Raw genomic sequence first — 25,207 nt, 5'->3', positions numbered from 1 at the left:
ACAGGCTTCAACTGAACCCTGGTAAGACAGAGTGGCTGTGGGTACATGGAGCCTCAAGATCTAGGAGCTTATCATCTTTGGTTCTGGGTGGGGTTGCACTACCCCAGTCAGACCTGGTACATAATCTAGGGATCCTCCTAGATTCATGACTCCTGTTCAAAGCACAGGTGGCAATTCTGGCTAAGAGGACCTTTGCACAATTTCATGTTGTGTGTCAGTTACACCCCTTCCTGGATCAGGAGGCCCTCCACATGGTCACTCATGCCCTGGTCACCTCCCGTTTGGATTACCGCAATGCGCTCTACATGGGGCTACCCTTGAAGAGTATTTGGAAGCTACAGCTGGCACAAAATGCAGCAGTTTAGACAGGTTTGAACACCCCTATAAAACACATATAACACCTCTGTTACACGAGCTGTATTGGTTGCCAGTTTGCTTCCAGGTCCAATTCAAGGTGTTGGTTATCACCTTTAAAGCCCTTCATGGCACAGGACCAGGTTATCTGAGGAGCCCTCTCACCCCAGTTATATCCACCCACCTCACTTGGTCCAGTAAAAGCAGCATGTTGTGGACCCCACCAGGCAAGGAATTTTGGCTGGCAGGGTCCAGGAAGAGGGCCTTTTCTGCCATGGCCCCCTCCCTGAGGAACAGCTTACCACCTAAGGTGCGAGCCACCCCCACTCTCCTGGCCTTCTGAAAAAGTGTGAAAACATGGCTATGCTAGATGGCCTGGAGGCCTGATGGGGGCTCACACTGTTGGAATTGGCTGGTGGGATGACCAATACTGCTCCCCCCACCCATCATCTTGAAGTGTATATAGTCTTTTTATATAGAATAGTTACTAGTTATTTTAATATGGATATTTATATTTTTATTGCTTTTGCTGTTTTGGATTTTAATTGTGAGCCACCCAGAGTCACCCTCTGGGGGAGATGGGCAGCATATAAATTTAATAAATAAATAAATAAAGTAAAATTCCTGATATTAAGGACTAGATTCAAGAGAAGTGTAACTTCCCTGTTTTTGAAAAGACAACTTTACCTACTAATAAAAAAATGGCACAACATGTTTCCCTCTGGCACAGATTTAATGAATAGATAATACTCAATAGAGTATTATCATTTATTCTTCTCTTTATTTTAGATCTACAAACGTTTATATACTGTTTAATAGTTGATGAATGTGTGATACGTACAGGTGACTTGCATTCCCTTTTTGCTGGTTTTTCCCTCTTTTTGCGTTCATTCTTTTCTTTTCTTTCTTTTTTTATATGGTTGCTGTTGGTTTTTTGCTTTTTCTTCTGAAAAAACCTGTATAAATAAATAAATAAATGGGGGGGGGGGAATAGATAATTACAGGACAAATACCTGTGCTTTCTACTCATGCTTTACAGGCTTACTTAACTGAGAACTTTTGGAAGGAATTCCAGAATCGAACACAAAAATAGGCTGTAGCAAGTAATTTCCATCTTGTTGCCAAAAAAACTGTATGCATATGGCTAACTATTTAGACATGTTTGAGTGCCAGATGGTAAGAACTCCTAGATCAGAAGATACTCCTCTATGGGATAGAACATATTTCACAAAATGCTGTTGCCAGGCTAAGGCTACGAGGAATTCTGGTCACCAGTGATGCCAATATTGAAAGAAGAGTTTCTTGTTTTACAGAGATGCATACAACTGGAGAATGGAATGTGAGAAGCATGAACCACAGGAAAAAAAATGATGTTTTATTTTTTATTTTTATTATTTTTTACTTTATTATATTTTTATTGAACTATAAGCTCACTTACATTACAGTGATTTAAATAAGGAGGGGGAAAAAAGAGAAAGATGAAGAAAAAAAGGATCCATTTAATATTGATGTAAAATCAATTTGAACCTTAAAAGTATTATTAAATTCAAAGGTTGAAAGCCAGGGCAACAAAAAGGACACATAATGACTGGACTGTCATTATCAAGCAGGAAAAGAACAAGGAAAAAGATCTCAGTCAAGAACGCCAACAAGTTGAGAAAACAAATGTTTTGAAGAGGAGAGTAATCACAGGAAAATTTAGCTAAGGTAGGAATACTCAGCCAAGGGTACTGTAATCACTAGGGGTGAAGACAAAACTGAAATTCTGTTTTCTTTCAAATCCAAAATAAACCATCATGTTCTGGAACTTCTGCTGAACAATTTTGGAGTGGCTGTGGTTCTGCGGAAACAAAGCCTGGGATGTTTTGGTTCTTCCAGATTTCAGATGAAACAAAGGTGTGTTGATTTTAAAATGCGATTGATTTTACACTGCAAGTCTGGTTTGCAAAACCTCTTTCTCCTCTCTTCAACAGCTCCTGGGACGCCATATCCCACCAGCCTACCCAGCCCTTCTGAGCACCTTCCCTTCCCTCCCTCTCCCCAGCTGCCTCTGCTGATGTCCCAGGGTGGCATTTCCACCAGCCCGTCTACTCTGCATTCCCTACCTCCTCTCAGCTTCGGCCGGTACCCTTGCTTTTTCCTACTCTTAGCCCCCTCCCAAACCACTTCTGTCCATAAGAACTGTGTTTCATTCCATAATTCAAAGAAGACAGCCCCACTTTGTTCCACCTATGGAACAAACATCAATTGCTCTGTACACAAAGCATTTTGAACATCTGTAAAACCACAGATGCCCAATAGAAGTAAATGAACAGAAGGTGGAAAAACAGTAGTGAACCCCTTGACAAATGGGATTAGAGAATAACAGAACGATCTACAAACAGAATATATTCAGGGACTGATTCCACTAGACAATGAGGCATAACAGGCAAGAGAGCAATTGTCAAGTAGGAAAGCTGTGAACTGTTTAAAGAATAGCCAATACTGTAAAGTGCTAACAAATGGATAGAGGAGAGAACTAGAGAATATAACATTTACCTTTGCTTTATTTACTACAGCAAGGCCTTTGGTTGTCTAGGCCAGCGATGGCGAACCTATGACACGTGTGTCAAAGGTGCCACACCACGATGTTTTGGGTGACACGCTGGCATTCACCAACACCTGACAACAACTGTTCTCCCTGTTTGAGTTACCAAAGAAACTGAATTTGTTTTACTTGTATTTCATTTTTGTAATTATTTGATGTTTCTTTATATAATACATAGCACTGCATATGATTGGACTCTATTTTTTTTTAAATGAATGAATATGTAAAGAATTATTTCTCTTTTGTTCTAGGGGTGGGGGGAATGTCACACCAGCAGAGTCAAGTTAGGCATTTTCCAAATTTTTGACGTGCTGAGCCCAAAAGGTTCACCATCACTTGTCTAGGCCATGCCACAACCCAGAATGTATTAAGGCTAATGGGCGTGCCGAAACTTCTGATGATTTTGATAATTCACCTGAGGAACCTTCACAACACATGACAAGCTATGTAAGAACTTGGAGAACTGAGTTGGTTCAGAAGGAAGGGAGACACATGGATGCATATTATTCCCCTGTTTTACTTATCCAGAAAATGAGGAGGCTGGAGAGGATCCCCCAAAACTCATGTTGGTCTGCAAGCACATATTGAACATTCTACTTTCATTCCCAGGTGCATCTGGTTGGGATTATCCTGATCAGGAGGATACAAGACAAGCAGGCTGACTATATCCATTTTGGGGAAGTCAAACCAATGATTTTATTTTATTACAGTGGCTAGACTGCACCAGGGATGACAAGATCCCATTCCACCCAGTTACAGATCAGCAGATTGGAGAAGACTTGAAAACTTTATATTCTCATCTCTGGAACTTGATAATCCAGTTGAGGACCGGTAAATACTGTAGAGGCGTGCAGCTTTTATGGTTTTTCATAGCTACGCCATGCATCACAATCTGAACCAGGGCTTCTCAACCTTGGCAAATTTAAGACATGTGGACTTCAACTCCCAGATTTCTGGGAATTGAGGTCCACATACCCTAAAGTTGCTAAGGCTGAAAAACACTGATCTAAACAGTAGGCTGAAGAAACGTGTGAGGCCAGAACTAAGACTAAATTGGGTTTAATTCAATTTATATTACATTATCATTTATCACTTATATTAGTTAATTGACATTTTACTAGAATTAAATTAATTAAATACATTTAATAGGACTTTTCCCCATCTATCACATTAAAATTACAATGGGGGGGGCAACTTTTAGAAGGACTCTGGGAGAGTGTCACACTTAAGGGTTGGAGGGGGCCTCATGTGGCCAACCCTCAGACCACACAGCTTTTAGTTGCTCTAAGCCACCGATGGCGAACCTTTTTGGCTCGGTGTGTCAAAAATTTGGAAAATACCTAACTTGACTCAGCTGGCGTGTCACACACACACACACACACACACACAGAACAAAAGAGAAACAATTCTTTACATATTCATTTATTTAAAAAAAATACAGTCCAATCATGTGTGGTGCTATGTATTATATAAAGAAACGTCAAATAATTACAAAAATGAAATACGAGTAAAACAAACTCAGTTTCTTTGGTAACTCAAACAGGGAGAATTGTCGGGTGTTGGCGAATGCTGGCGGGTCACCCAAAACATCGTGGCATGTCACCTTTGACCCGGGTATCACAGGTTCGCCATCACTGCTCTAAGCCATATATCAACTCAGTGATTGTTTGGCCCATCAGGCTTCTTGATAAATTTTGATTTCAGATTCCTAAGAATTATATTTAAATCAATATTCAGGAAGCATCAGCCACTGATTGTAGGAAGAGAAGGGCCATTTCTAACTCTGTAGCTCCTATAAGTGGACGGTTAAGGCACTGTTACCTCAGAAATAAGAACATTGTCCTTGTTAATATTCAGAAAGCTTAAGAGCTGGTTGCTTAAGTAGGTATTTGGGTATTGAAGAATTAATGAAGGGATGTTATGAGTGTTGTTCGTAATCGATTGATCTTATTAATCATATTTCTACCTGGCTACAATCAAGATTACAGTGGTTTACAATCTATATATTTATTGCTATTACTGATGTTGAATCTGTTTGAGATAGAGGTAGAGATAGAGAAATAGAGATAGATAAATAACATGGCTTTAGTAAGCCACTTAGGTTTGCTTGATTGAAGTAGCATAAAAGCTCTAGCAATAAATAAGGAGACTCAGACTTTCTGGCAGCCTTGCCAACAAACGTTTTGGCAAACTTTGCTACAAAATTATTGGCAAGGTATTTCTTCTCAGCATCTAACCCCAATATACTTCAAAGGCATCTCGACTGTCACCTCACCTCTTCTTCTACATTAACCAGCGCGCTGACATCTGACCTCCAAGAACTGATTGATTGATTATGTGCCATCAAGTTGTTTTCAACCCCATGAAAATTAGGGTAACTAATCAGGTAATTAGTTCCTTTTGCCATTCTTCCCGATGTGCCTCCACAGCCATGCCTGGAAATCCTTTTAAAAATCTCAGGTTAAAAATTAAAAGCAAAGCTATTTCAGTTTCCTGAAAAAACATATTTGTTCTATTAATTCGCAGTGTATTTCCATAGCTACAGAGCAGATGACTTTCTGGCTGTGCAGTGCATACTCTCTCTGACAGTGTTTCTCAACCATGGCAGCTTTAAGCTGTGTGGACGTCAACTCCCACAATTCCCCAGCCAGCTATGCTGGCTGGGGAATTGTGGGAGTTGATGTCCACACAGCTTAAAGCTGCTAAGGTTGAGAAACACTGATCTATGATGTGTCAGTGCTCACTTGCTAAGGTAGGAAGATGTGTGCGTGATCCAAAGCATGGGGAAGCATGGGAAGGGAGGGGGTTATACCCATCTCGCTATGAAGAGGAAACAAATGTAGGTGAAACAATTGATGATATTTGAAGGTATGTAAGGAAGCTTATTTCCAAATATCTATGTGTTTATAGTATTGTTTAGATTTAATGAGATTTCCTGGAGCCACCCAGAAGCAGTATTACAACAGAAGCAGCAACATTCTTAAGAGGAAGACTTTGGCCTTGAGACTTTTGATTTATGAGATCAAAAAAAAAAAAAAAGTGAGCAAACTGGCTGTGTAATTTTGGAATGGTAAAAATGTGTTTCAGAAATAAATTGTTTCTTACATGCCTCACACCATTATGAGGAAGAGAACAGTTCTTGTTACAGGTTTGAACTATGGTCCCAGAAAATTATACTTTGGGCCCAAGGGACTTCCCATCTGAGACTTACCTTTTAAAAGGTTGCACGGAGCCAGTTCATCCCTGAAGGGTAGTCCTGTTAGCAATTCAAAGTAGCAAAATTTAGCAGTAGCTCCCCAAAAGGCAAACAGGACCAAATGCAAAATCAAAACCAAGTAATTGAAACTGTTCCTTGTAAACCAAAAGTGACAGAGATTTTGAGGTAATAGTAGACAGGTCTTTCACCGCAAACAATTGTTAAATCACCTTCCCGTTTTCTTCCTTTTCTTATAAGGCGCTCTGGAAAGGTCCCTCATTTGCTACCATGTACATGTAGCGGGAATTGTTCATTTGATGTTTAAAAATTGGGGATTTAGGCAGTAGATAGATTCTTTCTCAGTCAGTTACTTTAAATTATCACTATTTCTGTACAAATGAAGTCAGACAGATCTAATGAGTTTTTAGGGAAGACAAGCGGAATTTAACTTTGATATTGACATCTATTTCACAAGCGCTTCCTGATTCTTCTATACTATTTTAAGCAAGCTTGTAAATTATTTTGTTATTTTATTTGGCATGGATATTCACCCAGTTTTTCAACATACAACAGCTGTTAATTTTTCTAAATGCAGTTACTTAAAGATTCATTTAACTTTCCATACTTTCACACTTTCATTAGCCATATATCTTTGCTTCTGTTAATTTCCTTTGGGGTTTAGTCTGAGTAATCATTTGACTGCACTGAAATTTTGGGAAATACAAACATCCTTATTTGTTCAGAGATGTTTTATTACTAGCATGCAATATTCCAAGATATAGATCAGTGATGGTGAACCTATGACACATGTGTCAAAGGTGACACGCCACGTTTTGGGTGACACACCAGCGTTCACCAACACCCAACAACAACTATTCTCCCTGTTTAAGTTACCAAAGAAACTGAGTTTGTTTTACTCATATTTCATTTTTGTAATTATTTGACGTTTCTTTATATAATACATAGCACCACACGATTGGACTGTATTTTTTTAAATAAATGAATAAGTAAAGAATTCTTTCTCTTTTGTTCTGGGGGTGGGGGGAGTGTCACACCAGCAGAATGAAGTTAGGCATTTTCCAAATTTTTGACATGTTGAGCCCAAAAGGTCTGCCACTGATATAGATGGAAACTATTCAGTGTAAGCATTGCTTTATCCTTTACACATCTTATGAGGAATCCTAAGTTAGCTATAGTTTATATGAGGTGGGGTGGATTTGTAATCTGGTTCCCATGATGATTTTACTTTGGATCAATGAGATAAAACTTTTCACACATGTTCCAACATGGCTTTGGTGCTCTTGCCAATACTTTTTAATATCTGTATGATACTGCTGGAGGTTATCCATCGATTTGCAGTGAAGTACCACCAGAATATTCATGATACTCAACTTTATATCATTCCCTGCCCACCCTGGTTGGACCAGTGATGCTTACATCTCATGGTAATTCTAAATCTTTACCCAAAAAGATGGACCAACTGGTTTAGGACCTATCATTTGTATAACAAAGTATACTTTTCAATGTCATGCCTGCATAGAAGCTGTCATATACTTTGATTCATATAACAAAAAATAATAATAATAAGCAATCCTCTTATTTTCAAGTGATCTAAAAATATAATAGAACAGCTAGAATGATTTTGATAGGTCAAATTGTAAGATGTTAAAAATAATATACCTTACATTTTTCTCGGTGTGTATGTGTGTAGTTCCCCCATAAATTCATACTGTTCATGCTATTCCCTTTTAGAATAAGCAGTATTATGCAGAGCACAGAAAAGAAATAAGCCAAAGAAATTAAAGACATAGATTAAAAAAAGCATAGTTAAGCTAATTTACACCATTTCCATACCTTTCTGTCCTGGAAAAACTGTCTTTGCTCCCACCAATATTTTGATCCTTATTCTCTACGTATCAAGCCACCTCAACATAATTCTTTCATACTGAATACTCATTTTTATATTCTGGGCACGTTCATTCAGCATCCATTCAGCCTTGAACCTTATCTTTTTTTGCTTTACCCCATTCTACCTAAATTCAACTTACTATTATGTTTCTCCTGATATATCCAGCTCTGAGTTCCATATAAGGAAGTGGGCATAAGCATACTCTTACAATTACTCAGTGGTCTTACCAGCACTGACATGTCTTAAAATTTCTTCATCCATTTTCCCATCTTTAGTAAACATTCCACAATGACACACAAATTAATCTCCTTAATCTAGTTTTGCACCAACTATATATTCCACTTTCCCTATCAAATATACCTTGGACTTTAATTAATTTTCAGATCTATACTCCTTGTTGCATCATACAGTTTAAGATTACTGCAAATTGTCCAGGTTCTCAGCTAACAACATGGCATTACCTACATACAAAAGTAAATGTATATTGTATCTAAAAAATGTACCTCTATCACATCAAATATTTCTCCATAAGTAGAAATACTTATTGAACAGATGTACCTCTTGTTGTACAAAAGAGCATCTCATATTTATTCAATATGAAGCAATCAATTTATGCACATGCTTAATGCACTTGTCACATCTCCCTGTGAAAATTTAAAAGCGTGCATGAACATGGAATGACTTTGGCATGAATAAGCTCATATTAGGAAAAAAGGCAGGAGGCCAGAACTGTGACTCTGGGAAGGAGACGGATAGCGAAAACCAGACTGATGTGACAGGAGGCAGTATATGGGCACATAAATGGTATTGTGATTATCTTCTTAATCTTTTCTATTTTACAAACCAAACATATACCATAACTTGTAACCTTGCTTTGTTCAGGGCTCTTCTGCGTTCCTTTGACGAGGAGCCCAATGATCACCAAAGTTGTGCATGCCAGTAAATATATTTTGTTTCATCTATCTCCAATCATTTGGTTCCTGATTTAAGTGGGCATTTTTCACACAACATCACATTAAGCCAGCATTTCTCAAATGTAGCAACTTTAAGATGTAGTGCGCTGGCTAGGGAATTCTGGAAGTTGAAGTTCACACATTTTAAAGTTGCCAAGGTTGAGAAACACTGCATTAAGCAATCAACTTCTGGCTTCATACATAAAATACTCCATAATTGAAGCTTATTTATTTTATCAGATGCTATTTCTAAATCTACACATATCCAATTAAATTTCTTACATTCATACATTTCTTAATGGCCTGCTGAAGAGCAGGTATCTGATCTGTACATTTCTTACAGGACATAAAGCTTCACTGCACTCCCCAGACTTTGCTCACTGTCAACTTTTGTACCTTTCAGTCAGAATTCGACCACTTTCTTATGCACAATTACAAATGGATCCCCCTGTAGCTTTTGCATTCACCATTGCTTTCTCTTTGTACAAGGAAACAATATAAGCATTCTTATATTGCTAATGCTAATGATTTAGATGCAGTCATTATTAGCATTTGCTTCATTCCACTCTGCAGCATATCACTCTCATTCCCATATAAAGAATACAATTATACCCTCCTTACAAAACTGTTCTTTTATTCAAATTAGGTTATGTTTTTTATCACAGTTGAACCTTTTCCCACTTTCCAGTAATATCATATCTTTGGAAGGATTATGCTATCCAAGAGAACACAGTAGAAGATGCCAGGTCCATCTAACTCAATACTCTCCATGACTGTGACAGGGAGAAAATTGTCATGGTTTCACAAGAGATCTTTCATATTTCATGCTGTTTAGCTTCTTTGGAAGTAGAAATGTCATAGATTGAAGCTGGGATCTTCTGTATGTATAGTATGGCTTTAATGAATACAGTCCTTACCAGAACCAGCTGGCTACACACCCTCATGTGACCTATAACAAATTTATCTAGTCAATTTTTTAAATTAATAACAAGCCATATAGAAAATAATCAGAGGTTTAAGCCAAGATACTCAACTGATAAGAAGTGTCTCAGCTGAACAGATACATCCCATCTGTGGGCAATAATTTTAAAAACTTGCATCACAAACAACTTTCCTGCCAGCCAAATATTAAGGAAACAGAACAATTTATCAGAAGCACATTTTTAAAGGCACAATAAAACCAATCCTAAGCTGGCCAGCACTTCAAACAGACAAACTATGGAAAATGTCCATCAGCTTTTACAAAATTGCTCAGACTTAGAAAGGATCTAGAACCTGAAGCTGTGAAGGCCATGCTGTCATCACCCAAAGTTAATGCACAAATTAAGTTTCAGCATTAAACAGCTGAGACAGTGTTATCACTTGATCCCATTGGGTTGCCACAAGACACAGAAGAAGGAATGGTCCCTTTCTTCTATTGGATCCAAACTGCTCAGCTCCTCCAATTTTTTTATCACTTGGAAGAGACTCCTTCCCAGAGAAGCCACTGTTACTGCAGCATAGTCCAACAACTGCAGTTACCTACTGGACTCAGCCTACATGAACCTGACAAACCTCTTCTGGTTCTGAGGCAGCTCCCACAGTCAGAAACCCTGAAGCTTGGTGGGCACCCAAGTCACCTGTCTTCTCAGGCACCCATAAATTAGCACCAACAAGGTGAGAAGCAGGAGGTGGTCCTGCTGGTGAGTGGAAATGGCTCTGAATGCACAACTCTCCCATGGCACCAGCAGCATGATGCAGTGCAGGACCCTGAAAGGATCCTGGTGGTCCTGGTGCTGGAATGTATGCATTAGGATGCTGCGTACGTATGGCAAACAAACCAGGAGGGGAGCTGTGATAGCTCTGAGTGGGATAAGAACCTGGCACTGGATCTAGCCTGAAAGAGATAGAAGAGATATGTTAGTAGATTATATACATGGAGAAAACATGCAAAATGACCCGCCCAGCTAATTATTACTATGCCAGGAGCTGGATTTACATAGACTCCATGGGAACTGTGTACTAAAAGGCAAGATTTCCCTGAAGGAAAGCAAGCATGCACCTTCCTTTGATGTTGGATCACATGTAATTAATCTCGAAAAGCTTTCCCCGCTCTTCCCTCAGCAGCGCTGAAGCTAACAGTCATCTAGCTGAAGAGGAAAAAAGGAACACAAGGAAGGCAGCAGAAGTGGTTTTGGTGGTGAGACATGCAGGGGCTATTTTAGTCCCTTTTTAAAAAGAGGCAGGGACACAACAGCAAGAGAGGAAGGATGCCCAAATTTCCCTGCTATAACAATACAGCTATGAGGTTATTGGGGAGATACACTGATTAAGACATTCTCACCTCTAAGTTCTGATAGACTAGGTATTTGTGTCAGGCTTTGCAGCAGGCCTTGGCAGGAAATCACAGCTCTCCAGACACTTAATTCTTTATACAGGGCTTGTCTTGGCAGAAGATACTCAGATATGACCAGGCTAACTTAGAATTTTTAGTACAGACAAAAATGAAGCCCTAAACAGTAGACTATTAACTGTCCACTGGAGTGCAAAGAAGCCAGAGCCTTTATATATATTTATACTCCAGAGTTTAAAATTTAGCCCTCCCCGCGCCCCACTTCTAAGTGAACATATGCTTGGCTAGCTACTTGATTGCCTTGACAGGCAGCAGAGTTATGCTCACATAATGGTTCTTTCTAGCCCAAGAACATGGTTCCTGTCTCAGCAATTTCAGCTTTTGTAATTTGTTAAATGCTGCATTAACTAAGCTATTCTTTGTCAAAGTTCATGTGTTCACTATTCTGGGAACAAACTGAGAAATGAATACTCAGCTCCTACTAACGGCTGCCCTGGGCTTGGAGACGTGAAGGACAGCATATCTACCTTTATTTATCCTCCAGGGAGAAAGGAAAGCCTCAATTGCTCTTCACACAAGAAAACTATCAAAGGAAGGTCAACCTAGCCTGATCTGCTTAAATGCCCATTTATGCCTTATAATTTATTTCTGTGTTTGAAGGCTTGGTCTCTTTCTTTGCCCCTCAACTTGGAGATGTTTTATTAATAGGCATTAATAAATTAATGACACAACTGAAGCAGACAGGAAAAAAAACCTTCATGACAAAGTCACAGGCACAAATCAACCTACTTCCTAAAATTCAGACAAACTGTTACATAGTTTTTTCTTTCCAGAGCTTTTAACATTATTAGTGTGTTCTTGCATACAGTGGGGCAAAAAAGTATTTAGTCAGCCACCAATTGTGCACGTTCTCCCACTTAAAAAGATGAGAGAGGCCTGTAATTTTCATCATAGGTATACCTCAACTATGAGAGACAAAATGGGGGAAAAAATCCAGAAAATCACATTGTCTGATTTTTAAAGAATTTATTTGCAAATCATGGTGGAAAATAAGTATTTGGTCAATATCAAAAGTTCATCTCAATACTTTGTTATATATCCTTTGTTGGCAATGGCAGAGTTCTTTCTTAGTAATTCTTAGACACATAACAGAGAGGTACAAAACTTTACTTCATACCAAAGAGGGAAATATATATTAAACTATGTGGTAAGATTAAAACAAATTGCCAATGTTTAACCGTAACCCATTTAACAGAATGCACCTTTCTCTCAAGTATTACGTCTTTTAAGTTTAAAAGTTTGAGGCTACCTCTTATTTACAAGCTCATATGAAAAAGAATACTGGGCTAAAAGTAGGATTAAAAATAGAATTATGCCTTTTTTTAATCCATCAATTAACCAAGTCATCAGATTTTAAATTCTGTGAAGATACTGAAACTTTGAAAAATACTGCTATCAGTAGATAAGTAAATAGCAAGCATTATGATGACTTGCAGACTTACTTTCGGTTCTGGAAAGCCCTTCTTTCTGCCAGGGATCCTGGGACATACTCCACCCCTGGAATTCTCTTCAGCAGCCGGAAAGGGAACTTCTGATCTAAAAAGGAGGCTGTTGATTCAGGGAAATCCAAACCAAAGCAGTAACCATAACCATCTAAATTTAGCTTTGAGTTAAGGACACTGAGAAAAATGATTTGAAAAGGTGTTTTTATGCCTGGTCTTCTGAGTGCATTTTTCCAAGATTGCTTTGAAAAATTTTCCAAGATTGCTCTGAGAGTTTAATGAGCAAAGAACACCAATATTATATTTTCCTTGCTTCCCTACGTATATTTTTGAAATGCACTAACAAGAAAGGACTCAAGAATGAAAAGTGGAGGACCTCCCAGTTAATCTTAGTGGGACTTACTATTTTTGCAATTTTGGGTGGGGGTTGGGGGCAATCTACTTAGTCTATTCAAGCAATATTTAAAACAGTCTTTACATATCTGGAAAACCTCAAAATGGAAAAGGCTGTTGATGGGATAATAAAATAAATCATTAAAGAAAATAAATCTCAAATGTATTTGTGCTGCTTATAATACAGATGCTAATCTATCCTAAAACTTGTTATAAGTATTCTTTAGACGTGAAAATGCAACTTGATAACTTAAAGGGCTAGCTTATCCAATTTATTATAAAAAGATACATATATTCCCAATTAAGAGGCCACAGAAATTTGCTAGGAAAGAAGAACTTGGGAGAATCCAGGCCACACAAAGCAGGAGCCAGGGCACAAGCGTCATGCGGAAGTTCACCCCAAAGAGCACTGTTCTCCTCATCCGAGAGCGAGCTATTGATGCAGCCAGCATGGCAAAAGCCACAGGAGTGAATCCTTCAGCATCTGTGATCTTCAACAGGCCAGATGCCACAGTCCTGAGTACAAGGTAGAGTAGAGCTAAGGCAACCGCAAATGTCAGAGTGAGGAAGGAATGCTTCACAGTCCCCATCATCTTCTCAAAGCTGCCAGCAAAGTACCAGATGATAACAGCACTGCATACCAAGGAGATCACATCCTCATAAATGAAGATGTAGGTCACCAGCCTATAAACTGTGTAAAAAGAGTCATGTTGGCAAAGAAAAGTTGACACACCAGAATAATTCCAAATCTATTCATAATTTTGGGAGAATGCTGCTAATTCCAAAGACAAGCTGAATTGAAAAGCTGAGAAAGGGAAAAGCAGGGTGGAGAGCTGCATTAAATCAAAGGTCCAGAATCAGAAGACTGCTGGTCCTAGAAAGACATTTCACTGAAGTATATCTTATAAGCCTTGTGATCTTGCCATTTACCAACAGACTGAACATGTCTGGTGTTGCGGGGGGTGGGGATGGGGAGGCAAATTAGTTTGGTCAGCCTAAAGAAAAACATAGTTTATTGGTTCTACTGGATTTTTTTTAGTATTTGACAAAACTGGCCATGATAGTCTTTTGAATTGCCTAGATGGAATAGACTTTTAGGGCCAGTATTTACGATACTTCTAGTTCTTCCTAAAACCATACATTCAGTAGTTTGCCTACTTCTTACAAGAGCATTCCGATTTATTTAGCAAATGTATACACCACCTATTCCCTTAACAATTTAGGGTGTCTCATAAAAATTCAGTTATAATCTATAAACATAAAAGAAAAAAGCAACAGAAAAACAGTAAATAAATATGTTTTAATATATTCTATTTGTCTCCTGCACTTCAATATGTATGCCAAATCACTGGGAAAAATAATCTGAGAATGTGAAATGTGTTTCTGTGCAGCAATAACATACAGCTCTATTTTTTTTCTTTTCATCTGATTTCTGGGAAGTTCCTTAGGCTCAGAATCAGTGAATGAATAGGGGGGATAAGGACTAAGAAGGTGAAACTTAATTTAGAAAAGGCATTGTGCATGGCTGAATGCGGGCTGTCACAGGCAGAATGCTCCTGGACAGGAAAAATCTTAATCCTCAATTAGGTATCCAAATTATTATGAAAATATTAGAGGACTTAGAAAAAATGGGCTTTCAGCGTTCCTTTTGGCAAGTTTAAGTAATTGTACCACTAGCATCTGTTTTGGGGGGGAAGGGGGTTTCTGTCATTCTTCAAAACGTTGGGAGTGTAAAATTTTGCAGATCTCCTGCAAATAATCCATCTGCTCCTACTTCACCACTCAGCAAGAAGTCTAAACTCAAACGGTAATACAGCGGGAAGAACTCTGCTATGGAAGATTCCTCAGGAAGGGGGCTGCCTAGATGAACGGTATTAGCCCCAGGAAGAAGCAAGAAACGCCAGTGGAAATTAAAAATGAGGACGGTCTAGCGCAGCCTGCAATGCTGGGGGTTAGAAAGAGAAAGGACCAGATCGTGTTCTATGGAGCCTTGAAGAAACCAGTCTTTGCTAAGAAATAAATGCTTAAGAACAATAGAATGACTCCTGTAACGGCCCCAGGACCTCTTCAAGTCCTTTCCAACAGATATCCTCCATGAAGCATGAAGACCAGAGCCTTGTCTTCTTTAGCGTAACTGCTACGGTAGCCTGCTCCTTCCCATGGAGGATCCATTTCCAACTCTCTTGGCTTCCACCCTCCTCACGCTTTCTGAAGAGACTCCACGGGGGAGGACGTAACAGACGGAAGGAAGGAAGGAAGGAAGGAAGGAAGGAAGGAAGGAAGGAAGGAATCCCCCCCCGAGCTCACCCTGCCCTTCCCGCACCGCCGGCGGCCGCAGCAAAAACGCCGACAGAGAGTCGTCGGGCAGGCCACTTCTCGTGCTCCGCTGCAGCAGGCTCGGCCCGGAGACCAGCAACGAAAGCAAAATCGTGAGGCAAGCCGCCACGGGAACCTTTTCCATGCTCGCCCGACTTCCAGATCGTCAGGGTTACCAGACTTCCCAGTTCTGCTTCCGGTAGAGGTCGCGACCAATCTAGGCAAGCGATCCGACAAGGAGGAAGACCCGCCCTCCCACTGAACGGCCCTTGCGTGGCTTGCGCAGGTGAGCCCGTATTCCCCTCCTGTCCCGAAGAGCAAAACTGTTCTCCGTTGCCGTGGTATCCGGACACCTGCGGTTAATCCCGCCCTGAAATATTCTTTCAATTGCTAACAGCTGCAGAAAGGGGCGGAGCCAATAAAGGATCCAAAGCATTGATAGGGTGGCTGCAGTGGCCCTGCCCATTTCTGCTGTGTTGAACCTGAGAGCGGTGTTCCGTATTGTGCCAGCTCAAGGTACGGGCGGAAGTAGCCGTCAATTCCGGAAGCTAAAGGGGTGGGAGTTCCTTGAGAGTTGTGGCTATCTTATCGTAGTACTGCACGGTAATAAAGTTCCTAAACTCGAGCCGATTACTTGCTAGGATTGTCCTTTTTTTTTTTTCCTCTCGCATGACAACAACATGGAAGTGGTTTTGTTACTGCCTTTTGTGATTTCAGATTTTTATTTCTCAGACTGGGCTATAGCCCTGAGATCTTTTGGTTGTTTTCTGTTAAAGTATTCTCTGCATCCGGAATTGTTTAGACTGAGATCACGCTAAATGGCTTGGCAGTACTGCCTATATTCCCAGATGTTGCTTTGAAATTGTAACAATGACAGTATTTTAAACCCTTTTCTATTGCTTAATCCAGGTTTGTTTGTCTTTTGTGCCTTCAAGTCCCTGCAGTTTTCTTGCCAAGATTTCAGAAGTGGTTTGCCACTGACTTTTTTCTAGGGCTCAGAGAGTGAATGGCCCAAAGTCACCCAGCTGGTTTTGTGCCTAAAACAGAACTAGAACTCACAGTCTCCGGGTTTCTTAGCCTGGATCCTTAACCACTATACCAAACTGGCTCTCTTAATCCGTTTACCAAGTGTATTTTGAAAAAGTAAAATCTGAAGCTAAACTAAATACAGTGTACACCAACTCAATGCATTATTTCATTTATTTATATTTGACATTTGTCACCACTCATCTCACTGGAAGCAACTCTGGGCGATTTACAGTAAAAGAATAAATATTAATTAAAAGACAATATTACAATATTCCTACAAATAATAAATTATACTTCTCCATACCTTCTATCCTTGTTTCTGTCGTGTCTTATTCCAAGACTCATACGACTATGTTACTTAGAATCCTGGTCTTCTACATTCTTGACCACCTGAATCGACCAAGTGAATAATTTTGTCTTTGACAAAAGGATTTATACCCTCAAATTGGGGCAACCTTAATTTCACAGTAGAACAATTAGAAGACTACAACAACAGTGTAGTCTTCTAATTGTGTCTCCACCAATAAATAAAATACCTAGCAACTGAAGGTGCTCAGTAGTCATGGAATTTTGAGCATCAGAAAAGAAAAACATATTGGCCGGGAAAATAGTCCGGAAGCAGCAGAATTCATTGGGACCCTGAATGGCTCTCCTACTAGGAGGCTGGGATACGCATCAACATTTTGTTGCAGGATCTTTTTGTTCTGAAAGAATGTGAGTCATAACAGCTTTGAGGACTTTCTTCCAAGAAAAGAAGAAAATGCCACTTGTGGAGAAAGAAAAACAGGTCCCACTGCATGTTAAGAAAACATTTTTACTGCTTTATTACTGATCTGTTGCTCTGCCTTTTAGATGTGATTAAATCATCTTGTTTTTGACTCTCGTATCAGCTGTTTATGGTTTAATTTTGAATAAAACTACTCAGAATTTTACTTTCTCCAACAGCTAATCCTGACTTAGCACCAACTTTCACTATCTCTTAGACATCTGATCCAGAACAGTCTGCTGACAAAAGAGGATAACTAGGCCCCAGGTTATTTTTTTCCCAATTGATCTTTCTTTCTTTGTTGGAACATGCCTTTTTTTCAAACTCAAACAATTAGGCTGTTCTGCAATTTCTGAAGCATTCCTGATTGGACTATTAGTTCTTTAGCAAGGCAGCAGCCAACCCCCTTGCTTTTGGGGGAATAAATCTCATGAATTTAAAAAAAAAGTTTACTTCTGAGAAGACATGCATATCAAGAATATTAGATTATTTTTGGCAGGGACAGGCAGATTTCAGGCTGATGGGATTTTGTTTGTTTCTAGGATCCATCAAACCTGGTGCAAAACGTGTATGTTTAAAACTGATCCTTGAATCAAGGGATTTGTTTGGAGTGTTGGAAATGCATGAAGTTCTTAGTCCTTTGATATAAAAATCAATCCTTGGTTACAGAATATTTTGGGTGAGAGGAGTTATTTTGCTTCTGCTCTTGTTAAAGAATCAAGAGTTGTCAGATATACCACAGGTGTATATTTTTACTTCGATGGGTATGGAAATAAGCATGCAAACTGAGAATAAAAAGAGAATGAACAATGTGTCACTATTTTATGTAAAGTTTACATTCCTGCCCTTGTTTTACATACAATTGTAATTGTTGTGATTCTTTATTATTTGCCCTGTATTTATTTGCTCTTTCACATTTGTGTGTGTGTGTGTGTTCTCTGCGTTAAGACTACTGATTCAAAATGGAGTACCTGTTTTGAATACAGATTCTCCCAGATTCAGTCCTGACATCTTAACTCAGGGCTGGAAAAAAATCACTTCTCAAACTCTGGTGTTCCCAGTTAAGAGGCATACTTGGAATTTTGGAAGTCGACTGTGGCCCCTCTCATAAGAGGGCCTAAGAAGGGTCCCAATTCACAAAATGGCTGCTACACGGGCATGGCCAGCAACAAAATAATGATTTAAGATCTAATTCCCCTCCAGTCTAATTCCCCTCCCCGATTCTATTTATTATTGTTCTTTATTGTTTTCAGAAGAGGTGAATTAGCTTCGAAGTAAAAGACTGTCCATCATTTGTATATTCTAAGATTGTCCCAGGAGCCCATGTGAAGCTCAAAGGCATCCTTATAAAGGTGGTGTCAGAGGATGGGGATTTAAATTATAACAATATTTTAATATGACATGCGTTTTCCCTCTCACTCTCTCTTTTGCCTACCACTACTGTTAAAATTTCATATCTGAAAACCTTTTGCCCACCATGGACATAATCAGTTGGTGTAATATCCTTGTGATTACAGCACAGATACATAAATTAGAGGTAACTATCAACCATCGATCCATACCTCTAAGCCATTTAGCAGAGGAGGGGGGAGCGCAAGACAGTCGAAATAAGCAGATGTAATTGATCGGTGTGCAAAAGTCACTGGCAGGCAAAAACCAGAGCCTTTTGGGTTTGTTAGTTTCAAATTTCTGATTGTTTTTTTTTAAACTACCAGGAAAGGGAGACAGTTTGGTGTAGTGGTTAAGGCCCCAGGCTAGAAAGCAGGAGACTGTGAGTTCTAGTCCTGCCTTAGGCATAAAAGCCGGCTGGGTGACTTTGGGCCAGTCCCTCCCTCCCTCTCTCTCAGCCCAACCCACCTTGTTGTGGGGAAAATAGGAGGAGGAAGAAGCATTAGGTATGTTTGCTGCCTTGAATTATTTATAAAAATAAGGCAGGATTAAAAAAAAATCTAAAAAAAATGTTGGAAAGTTTGGCAAGAACCAAAAAGCTGTACTGTAATCACATTAGCAACTACAGGCAATTTATTGCTGAACTATGCCCTGGGATGATATTGCATATCACAACGCACCATCTTTATTTCTTAGTCTTTAACTACCCTATTTATGGGTCCAGGCACTGATTCAGAGCCCGAGAAGTTTTCCTGGAACTGGGTGAAAAGAAAAAAATACAGTCTCATATCAAAATATCATATGATATGATATCTCTTATTGTGTTGTTGCTTTTGTTTTAACTGTTGTTAGATGTCCAGAGTCACCATGGTAAGATGGGCAGCCATATACATTGCATAAATAAATAGCTATTTTAAAAAAACAGCCTTCACCTTGAATCTCAAGTTCCTGGCATAGCAAAATTTGGATTTTGCAACTAAAGTTTCTGGATTGGAACCCCATGTCTTTCCCTGCAAAATCTGGAAAAGGGTATCACTCCCAGCTCCTTCCCAAGCATTTGAAATTCCTTTGGTGTTCAATAGGGAGTGGATAAAATAGGGCATTTTCTGCCCCCCATAACTGAGCAACAGCAATGGGAGAGAAACAGAAGGTTTCTGTATGTTTTCTTACATCGTGCCTTTCATCCAAGGTATTTAACCTAATAAACAAGGCTCCCTCTGCCAAATATTGATCCTCACAGCAACACTGCAGGATCGCTGAGGCCAGTGTTTCTCAATCCCAGAGCTTTTAAGATGTGTAATAACTGCGTAACAGACAAAAATGTTACAGGTGCTGTTGTTTGCAACACAAGATGGCAGATCACCTTCTAAATTTTGGATGATCTTTTTAAAATGATAGTGCATTTTTATCCTGTCTTCCTCCAAGGAGCGCGGGATGGTACACACACTTCTCCCCACTCACCCATTTTACCCTCACAAGAACTTGGAGTAGTTGACTGACCCAAAGTCTCTCTGGTCTAACACGACCACTTGACTGATTCATTACGCACTGTCAAGTCAGTGTCAGCTCTTAGCGAACACACAGCTAGATTTTCTCTGTGATGGTCTGACCCCAACCTGGTCCTTCAGGTCTTCCAATGGTGCCAGTTGCCACTGTAACTCAGTTCATACCCCACCCATGTATACCATCAGAAGTGTACAGACTCCGTGTACCACCCTTTATTTTTCTCACAACACCAAAGTTGCCATGATGGATAGGAAAGGTGTATTTTTGGTATTCTTATTTGGCTGTTAAAAGGTTGGAAAATCTTGCTGCAGAGAAAGCCTTGCAAAAGGCTCACAGTCTTTATTCCTGATAGGTGGGAAGTATCCGGGATTACTCAGCTATAAGCACTCTGCACATTCTCAGAGACAAGCTCTTTATTCTGCACTTTCCCTGTTACTCTGGCACAGGAAAGCTAAAGCTGGAAAGCAAAACTGCCCTGTTAACCAAAGCCAGCAGGGTGACAGATAAACTATTAGTTTGAGCTGTGGCAGACCCAGACAAGCTCAAATCCCTTCTTTGAAAAAAAAAAACAAAAACCCTAAACCAGCGTTTCTCAATTTCAGGGCCTTTAAGATGTGTGGACTTCAACTCCCAGAATTCCCCAGCCAGCATGGCTGGCTAGGGAATTCTGGGAGTTGAAGTCCACACAAATGCTCTGAGATTGAGGAACACTGGCCTAAGTGATCCGGCAGTGTTGTTGTAAGGATCAATATTCAGCGGAGAGAGCCTTGTTTACTACGTTAAATTCCTTGGATGAAAGGCACGATGTAAGTGTAATAAATAAATGAATACATTTTGGCTGAAAGCAGATAATTATTTAGGCTACGATGGGACATTCCCTTATCTCCCGTTGTCTTCGCCCTCCTCTTTAGTGGCCACGGTGGTACAGCCCATTTGGGAACAGGGGACTCTTTTCTACTGTTTATATTTACAGTATTCCTCTCTCTCCGTATCCAGCAAGCAGGTCGGATTATTCCATTTCCATCTCTATCTCCCCCCCTTTTTCTGCAGGCGCTGTTCAAGTTGGTATATTCCGCCTGCTCTGATTGGCTGCGTCCTCCCGCAGTCGAAGCGACGGCGGCGTCGACAACGCTGCCGCCGCCAGAGTCAGTCAGCCTGCTGGCGAAGGAGGCGGCAGATACAGTGGGTTGCTCGGGGGGCTTTTGCTTTCCCCCTCGCTGGTTTGTCCGCTGGGGTTGGTGACCGGGATGGCGTCGGGTAGGTTTATTTCCTCCCCCTTCTCCCCTTGTTGGGCGAAAGAGGAAAACTGAGGCCTGTCACTAAAGGGGCTGAAGAGAGGCGGGAGAGGGCGTGGCGTATGCAGGAGGCGGGAGAGCCCAGCGGGACCGTTCTGGCCGTCGCCATCTTAGATGCTAGTGCGCCTGCGCTCTCGGTCCACCACCGATACCTCCCACAAGTTCGAAGTCTGCCCAGGTCTGTCCTACTCAAGTTAGGCTTGAGCGATCTGGGCGTGGCTGACTCATTTTTGTATCTCGTTCTTTTTTCCCGAACTTGGAATCCGTGCCCGCGTATTAAATTTACAAAAGAATGCTGTGTAATCTTATTTTTCAAGTTAATTAATACATGCAGTAAGATAATTCAGTTTTAAGAATATGTAAAGAGCCTCTCTGGGGCAGACCAAAATCTTAACCTTCTCCAGTAACCTGTTTCGTACAGAGGCAAGTCTGACATGGCTGGGAAGCTCGCAAGCAGAACACGAACGAAATAAGTTTTCAATTCTGTGTGTCTCTTCACCCTCTCCAGTCCTCGCAAATATACTGTTTATTTATATGAAGGTTTTATTCTTAGTTATTGTACTTTCCCTTTAAAAAAAAAACCTCTGCTGTAGTTAATTTAGGATGGGAAGAACTAAATTCAAACAAATTCAGTCATGAAGATCTCATGTGCTCTTGGGTCAGTCAGTTTCTCAGCGTAACATATCTTATAGGTATGTTCTCTAGATTCCTTTATTGTGTATATAACTAATAAAAAATAAAAGAACAACCTTGTCAGGTTCTATAGAATGGGTGACCTCCTAGGGCTATGAATAATGGTAATCTTAGGGGGAAAAATCCCTCCCTGACTTTTTTATTTTTGAGGGGGTAAGAAAAATGACAGGAGAAGTAGATAGAAAAATACAGATTATTTTGAACAGTGTAAGTGTACAGTATAGGAAAATGCAGAATGTTACAAGTGTAAGCATGTGAATCACAGAAACCATATTAAGTCTGCCAAGCTCTGCTTCTGATTTTATTTTTGTTTTAGTTTCTTTTTAATAAAAAATACATTATAAATGGGAAATGTGCATACTTCCAAAATAAATGCTGGTCTTACTGTAAATTAAAAGAATTCCTCTCAGCCCAATATGGGCCCTATAAACATTCCTAGAAAATGAAACTATATACAGGTGCACTGTAGTCTTTAGGATGATATCTATATGCCTCTTCCCCACCCCAGATACTTAAGCTAAAGTAGGTAACATTCTGAGGGTTAGTTGGGGTTGTTTTTGGGATAAATGAGTGTTCTGTAACTGGAAGTACAACAGGCAGGCTCCCTATAGCAGCTATTCTATAAGGCTATCCACAGCATATTCTTGAAATGTAAAGTGTGTAAGTGACACAAAGAGATTGTCTGTAACAAATGGGGAGGATATTTTTTACTTATTAAACTGATTTATTAGGGGGACTATCCCATCTTTCCTCCTGGAGCAAGTAAGTGTATGTAATATTACATTCTGCAGTTTTTCTCCGTAATGACAATCTTGTGGGCTGACAGATATAACTAGCTCCAAATTGCCCAGTGAGCTTCCATAACTGAGTGGAACTTGAACCTGGATCTCCCTGTTCCTAGTTCAGTATGGTAAGCACTACACTACTTCACAGTGAAGGAAAAGCATTCCAAGGTTTGAGACTAAGACCTGTTTTTTCCATATCTGACAATAAAGAATGTCCTCAAAAAGGATTTTTAGGCAGTTTTTAGTGACTGGAAGACAGATTTGTGACAAGACAGTCTTCAAGATAGCGGCATCCTAAGACATAATACTTTAATGGTTAGTATAAAAGAATTTAAAGGGAACCTCTCTTCCCTTTTTAGCAGGAGGCTTCCATATGTATTTTATAATATGTATTTTCAGCTATACAATGCTTTCTGATAACAAAAGGATAAGCATAATAAAGGTGAGAGGCCATGTTAATTAAGAAGCAATAAGCACTTGCATCTTTATCCTGTATAAGCTCCACAGTTAAGGAGTTAAAAGACCCAGAAGCACCTTTTTTTTTTAAGAAACAGGTATACTTGTGACCAGTTTTCTTCTGCAGTCAGTTTTTTTGCATATTCTTGTTCTTCCTCTTCTTTGGTTTGCCTTCCATCAAATTATTTCATCTAAATAATCCTTAGTTTGCTCTCTTTTGAACTGTAGTTGAGATCACCAGCTAAAGGTAAAATCTTCTTTAAGTTCATCTCAGGTTTTGGTGGCTAATGGACTGCATTTTCTATAATGGGTGTGTAGCTAATTTTATGCTTTGTGAGCTTATGTAGTGGCTTTCAAATGTGAGTAAAGTTACCACTGCAAATCTTGCTGTTGTAAAGTTGTATCAGCCCTCTATTTGTGATTTGGGGATATTGTCTTGTCTTACAAAGTTACTATAAGGATTCAAATAATAATATAAGAAAAATGCTTTCAATGCTAATTGCACAAGAGGCTGAGGAATGAAAGGAAGCACCTGCAGCATGCATATCTGTATATGGTGGAAAGGTGGCCCCGTCCACATGATTGTAGCATGTTATTTTATAGCCAGGCTTTGAAATAAAGTTAATTTCTTGTGGAAGGGAGGTAAGAATTAAAATTGGTTTTAGAAATAAAGTACAGGTTTCCACTATACCCTTTTAGACAGGATTCACTGGTGTGATATAAACATTCAATTGTGTTGGTGGTGGCTGACTAGTATTAAATAGCAAGTACTGTCCAAGAGGAACTATTTATAGGAATAGATACATCATGCCTCATTCACTGTGTCTAAAAATCACACTTGATCCAAGCACCAATCCATCTCCAGTTACTGACTGGAAAATAAAAACAATTATCTTCAGTCAATGAATTATCAAATATTTTGAACTTTGGATTTCTATCTGAACTTCTTGTACCTTGTGTTCTTTCTGCCATTACTATAATTGCTTTGTACTTGATTACGCTGAGATTCTTATGTGCGTTCTGTTTCTGTCAACTGGATGTTAATCCAAAATTGGTTTTAGAGGAAGCTTCAAAGATCTTTCTAATATGTTCTAAAAAATCACATGCAACGTTGTTGTTTTTTTAATTGTATTAGAGCGACTCCTTTGTTTTGGCTTAATTCTTCTTCTTGTGGTACATAAGAATATAAACAGCTCCCTGCTGGATCTAACCCCAGGCCCATCTAGTCCAGCATTCTGTTCTCATAGTGGCCAACTAACTGTACAAGGAAGCTGACAAGTCTCCCAGCAGATGGCCTTTAGAGGCAGTCACATAGCCATCAAGGCTAATAGTCATCCTCATGGCTTCCATGAAATTGTCCAACCATTTTTTGAAGCCAGACAAGCTGGTACCCAGCACCACATCTCATGGTAGCAAATTCCAAAGTTGAATTACATGTTGTGTAAAAAAAGAATTCCTTTTATCCTGATTCTTCCAGGATTCAGTTTCACTAGGTAGCCTCTGATTCTAATATTTTGGGAAGGGGAAAATAGCTTCTTGTTCACTTTATCCACACCATGCATAATTTTATACACCTCAGTCCTCTCCCCTCTCATTCACCACCTTTCTAGACTAAAAAGCCCCAAATGTCTCAACCTTTCCTCATAGGGAAACTGCTCCAGCCCCTTGATCATCTTAGTTGCCCTCTTCTGAACTTTCTCTAACTCCACTATATCCTTTTTGAGGTACAACAATCAGAACTGCACA

At 39.7% G+C, this 25,207-nt stretch overlaps 2 protein-coding genes across 5 annotated transcripts in view; one reads left to right on the top strand and one right to left on the bottom strand.

The window, feature by feature from the left end:
* Positions 1-982: 982 nt before the first annotated feature.
* Positions 983-15,927, bottom strand: RHBDD2 (rhomboid domain containing 2). Of its 2 annotated transcripts, none has more exons than XM_088152338.1 (4): positions 15,534-15,927; positions 13,516-13,917; positions 12,834-12,984; positions 983-1,310 (listed from the first exon to the last, which is right to left on the bottom strand). In XM_088152338.1, exons 1-4 carry the CDS (start codon positions 15,685-15,687, stop codon positions 998-1,000), a joined length of 1,020 nt encoding a protein of 339 aa, XP_088008464.1. In that variant the 5' UTR covers positions 15,688-15,927; the 3' UTR covers positions 983-997. The 2 variants fall into 2 exon arrangements, with proteins under 2 accessions (XP_088008464.1, XP_088008463.1); XM_088152337.1 differs by lacking the exon at positions 983-1,310 and adding an exon at positions 6,215-10,875 and having other exon boundaries at positions 15,534-15,925.
* A 5,441-nt stretch (positions 15,928-21,368) lies between these two features.
* TAF15 (TATA-box binding protein associated factor 15) overlaps positions 21,369-25,207 on the top strand; it is a 29,926-nt gene continuing 26,087 nt past the window's right edge. The window contains exon 1 of one of the 3 annotated variants that reach the window (XM_007440199.4): positions 21,369-21,489. In XM_007440199.4, the coding sequence (XP_007440261.1) occupies positions 21,480-21,489 (10 nt within the window). In that variant the 5' untranslated portion in view covers positions 21,369-21,479. Of the gene's footprint in view, positions 21,490-21,592; positions 21,706-25,207 lie in introns of those variants that run through there. The other 2 variants (XR_015798195.1, XM_088152408.1) reach the window with 2 other exon arrangements.

Source organism: Python bivittatus, unplaced genomic scaffold, assembly GCF_059951505.1.
Source record: "Python bivittatus isolate LINGU-HERP-01145 unplaced genomic scaffold, Pbiv_v1 ctg000690_np1212, whole genome shotgun sequence".
NCBI lineage: Eukaryota > Metazoa > Chordata > Lepidosauria > Squamata > Pythonidae > Python > Python bivittatus.
The sequence above is the reverse complement of the archived record's forward strand: the minus strand, read 5'-3'. Positions and strand labels throughout refer to the sequence as shown.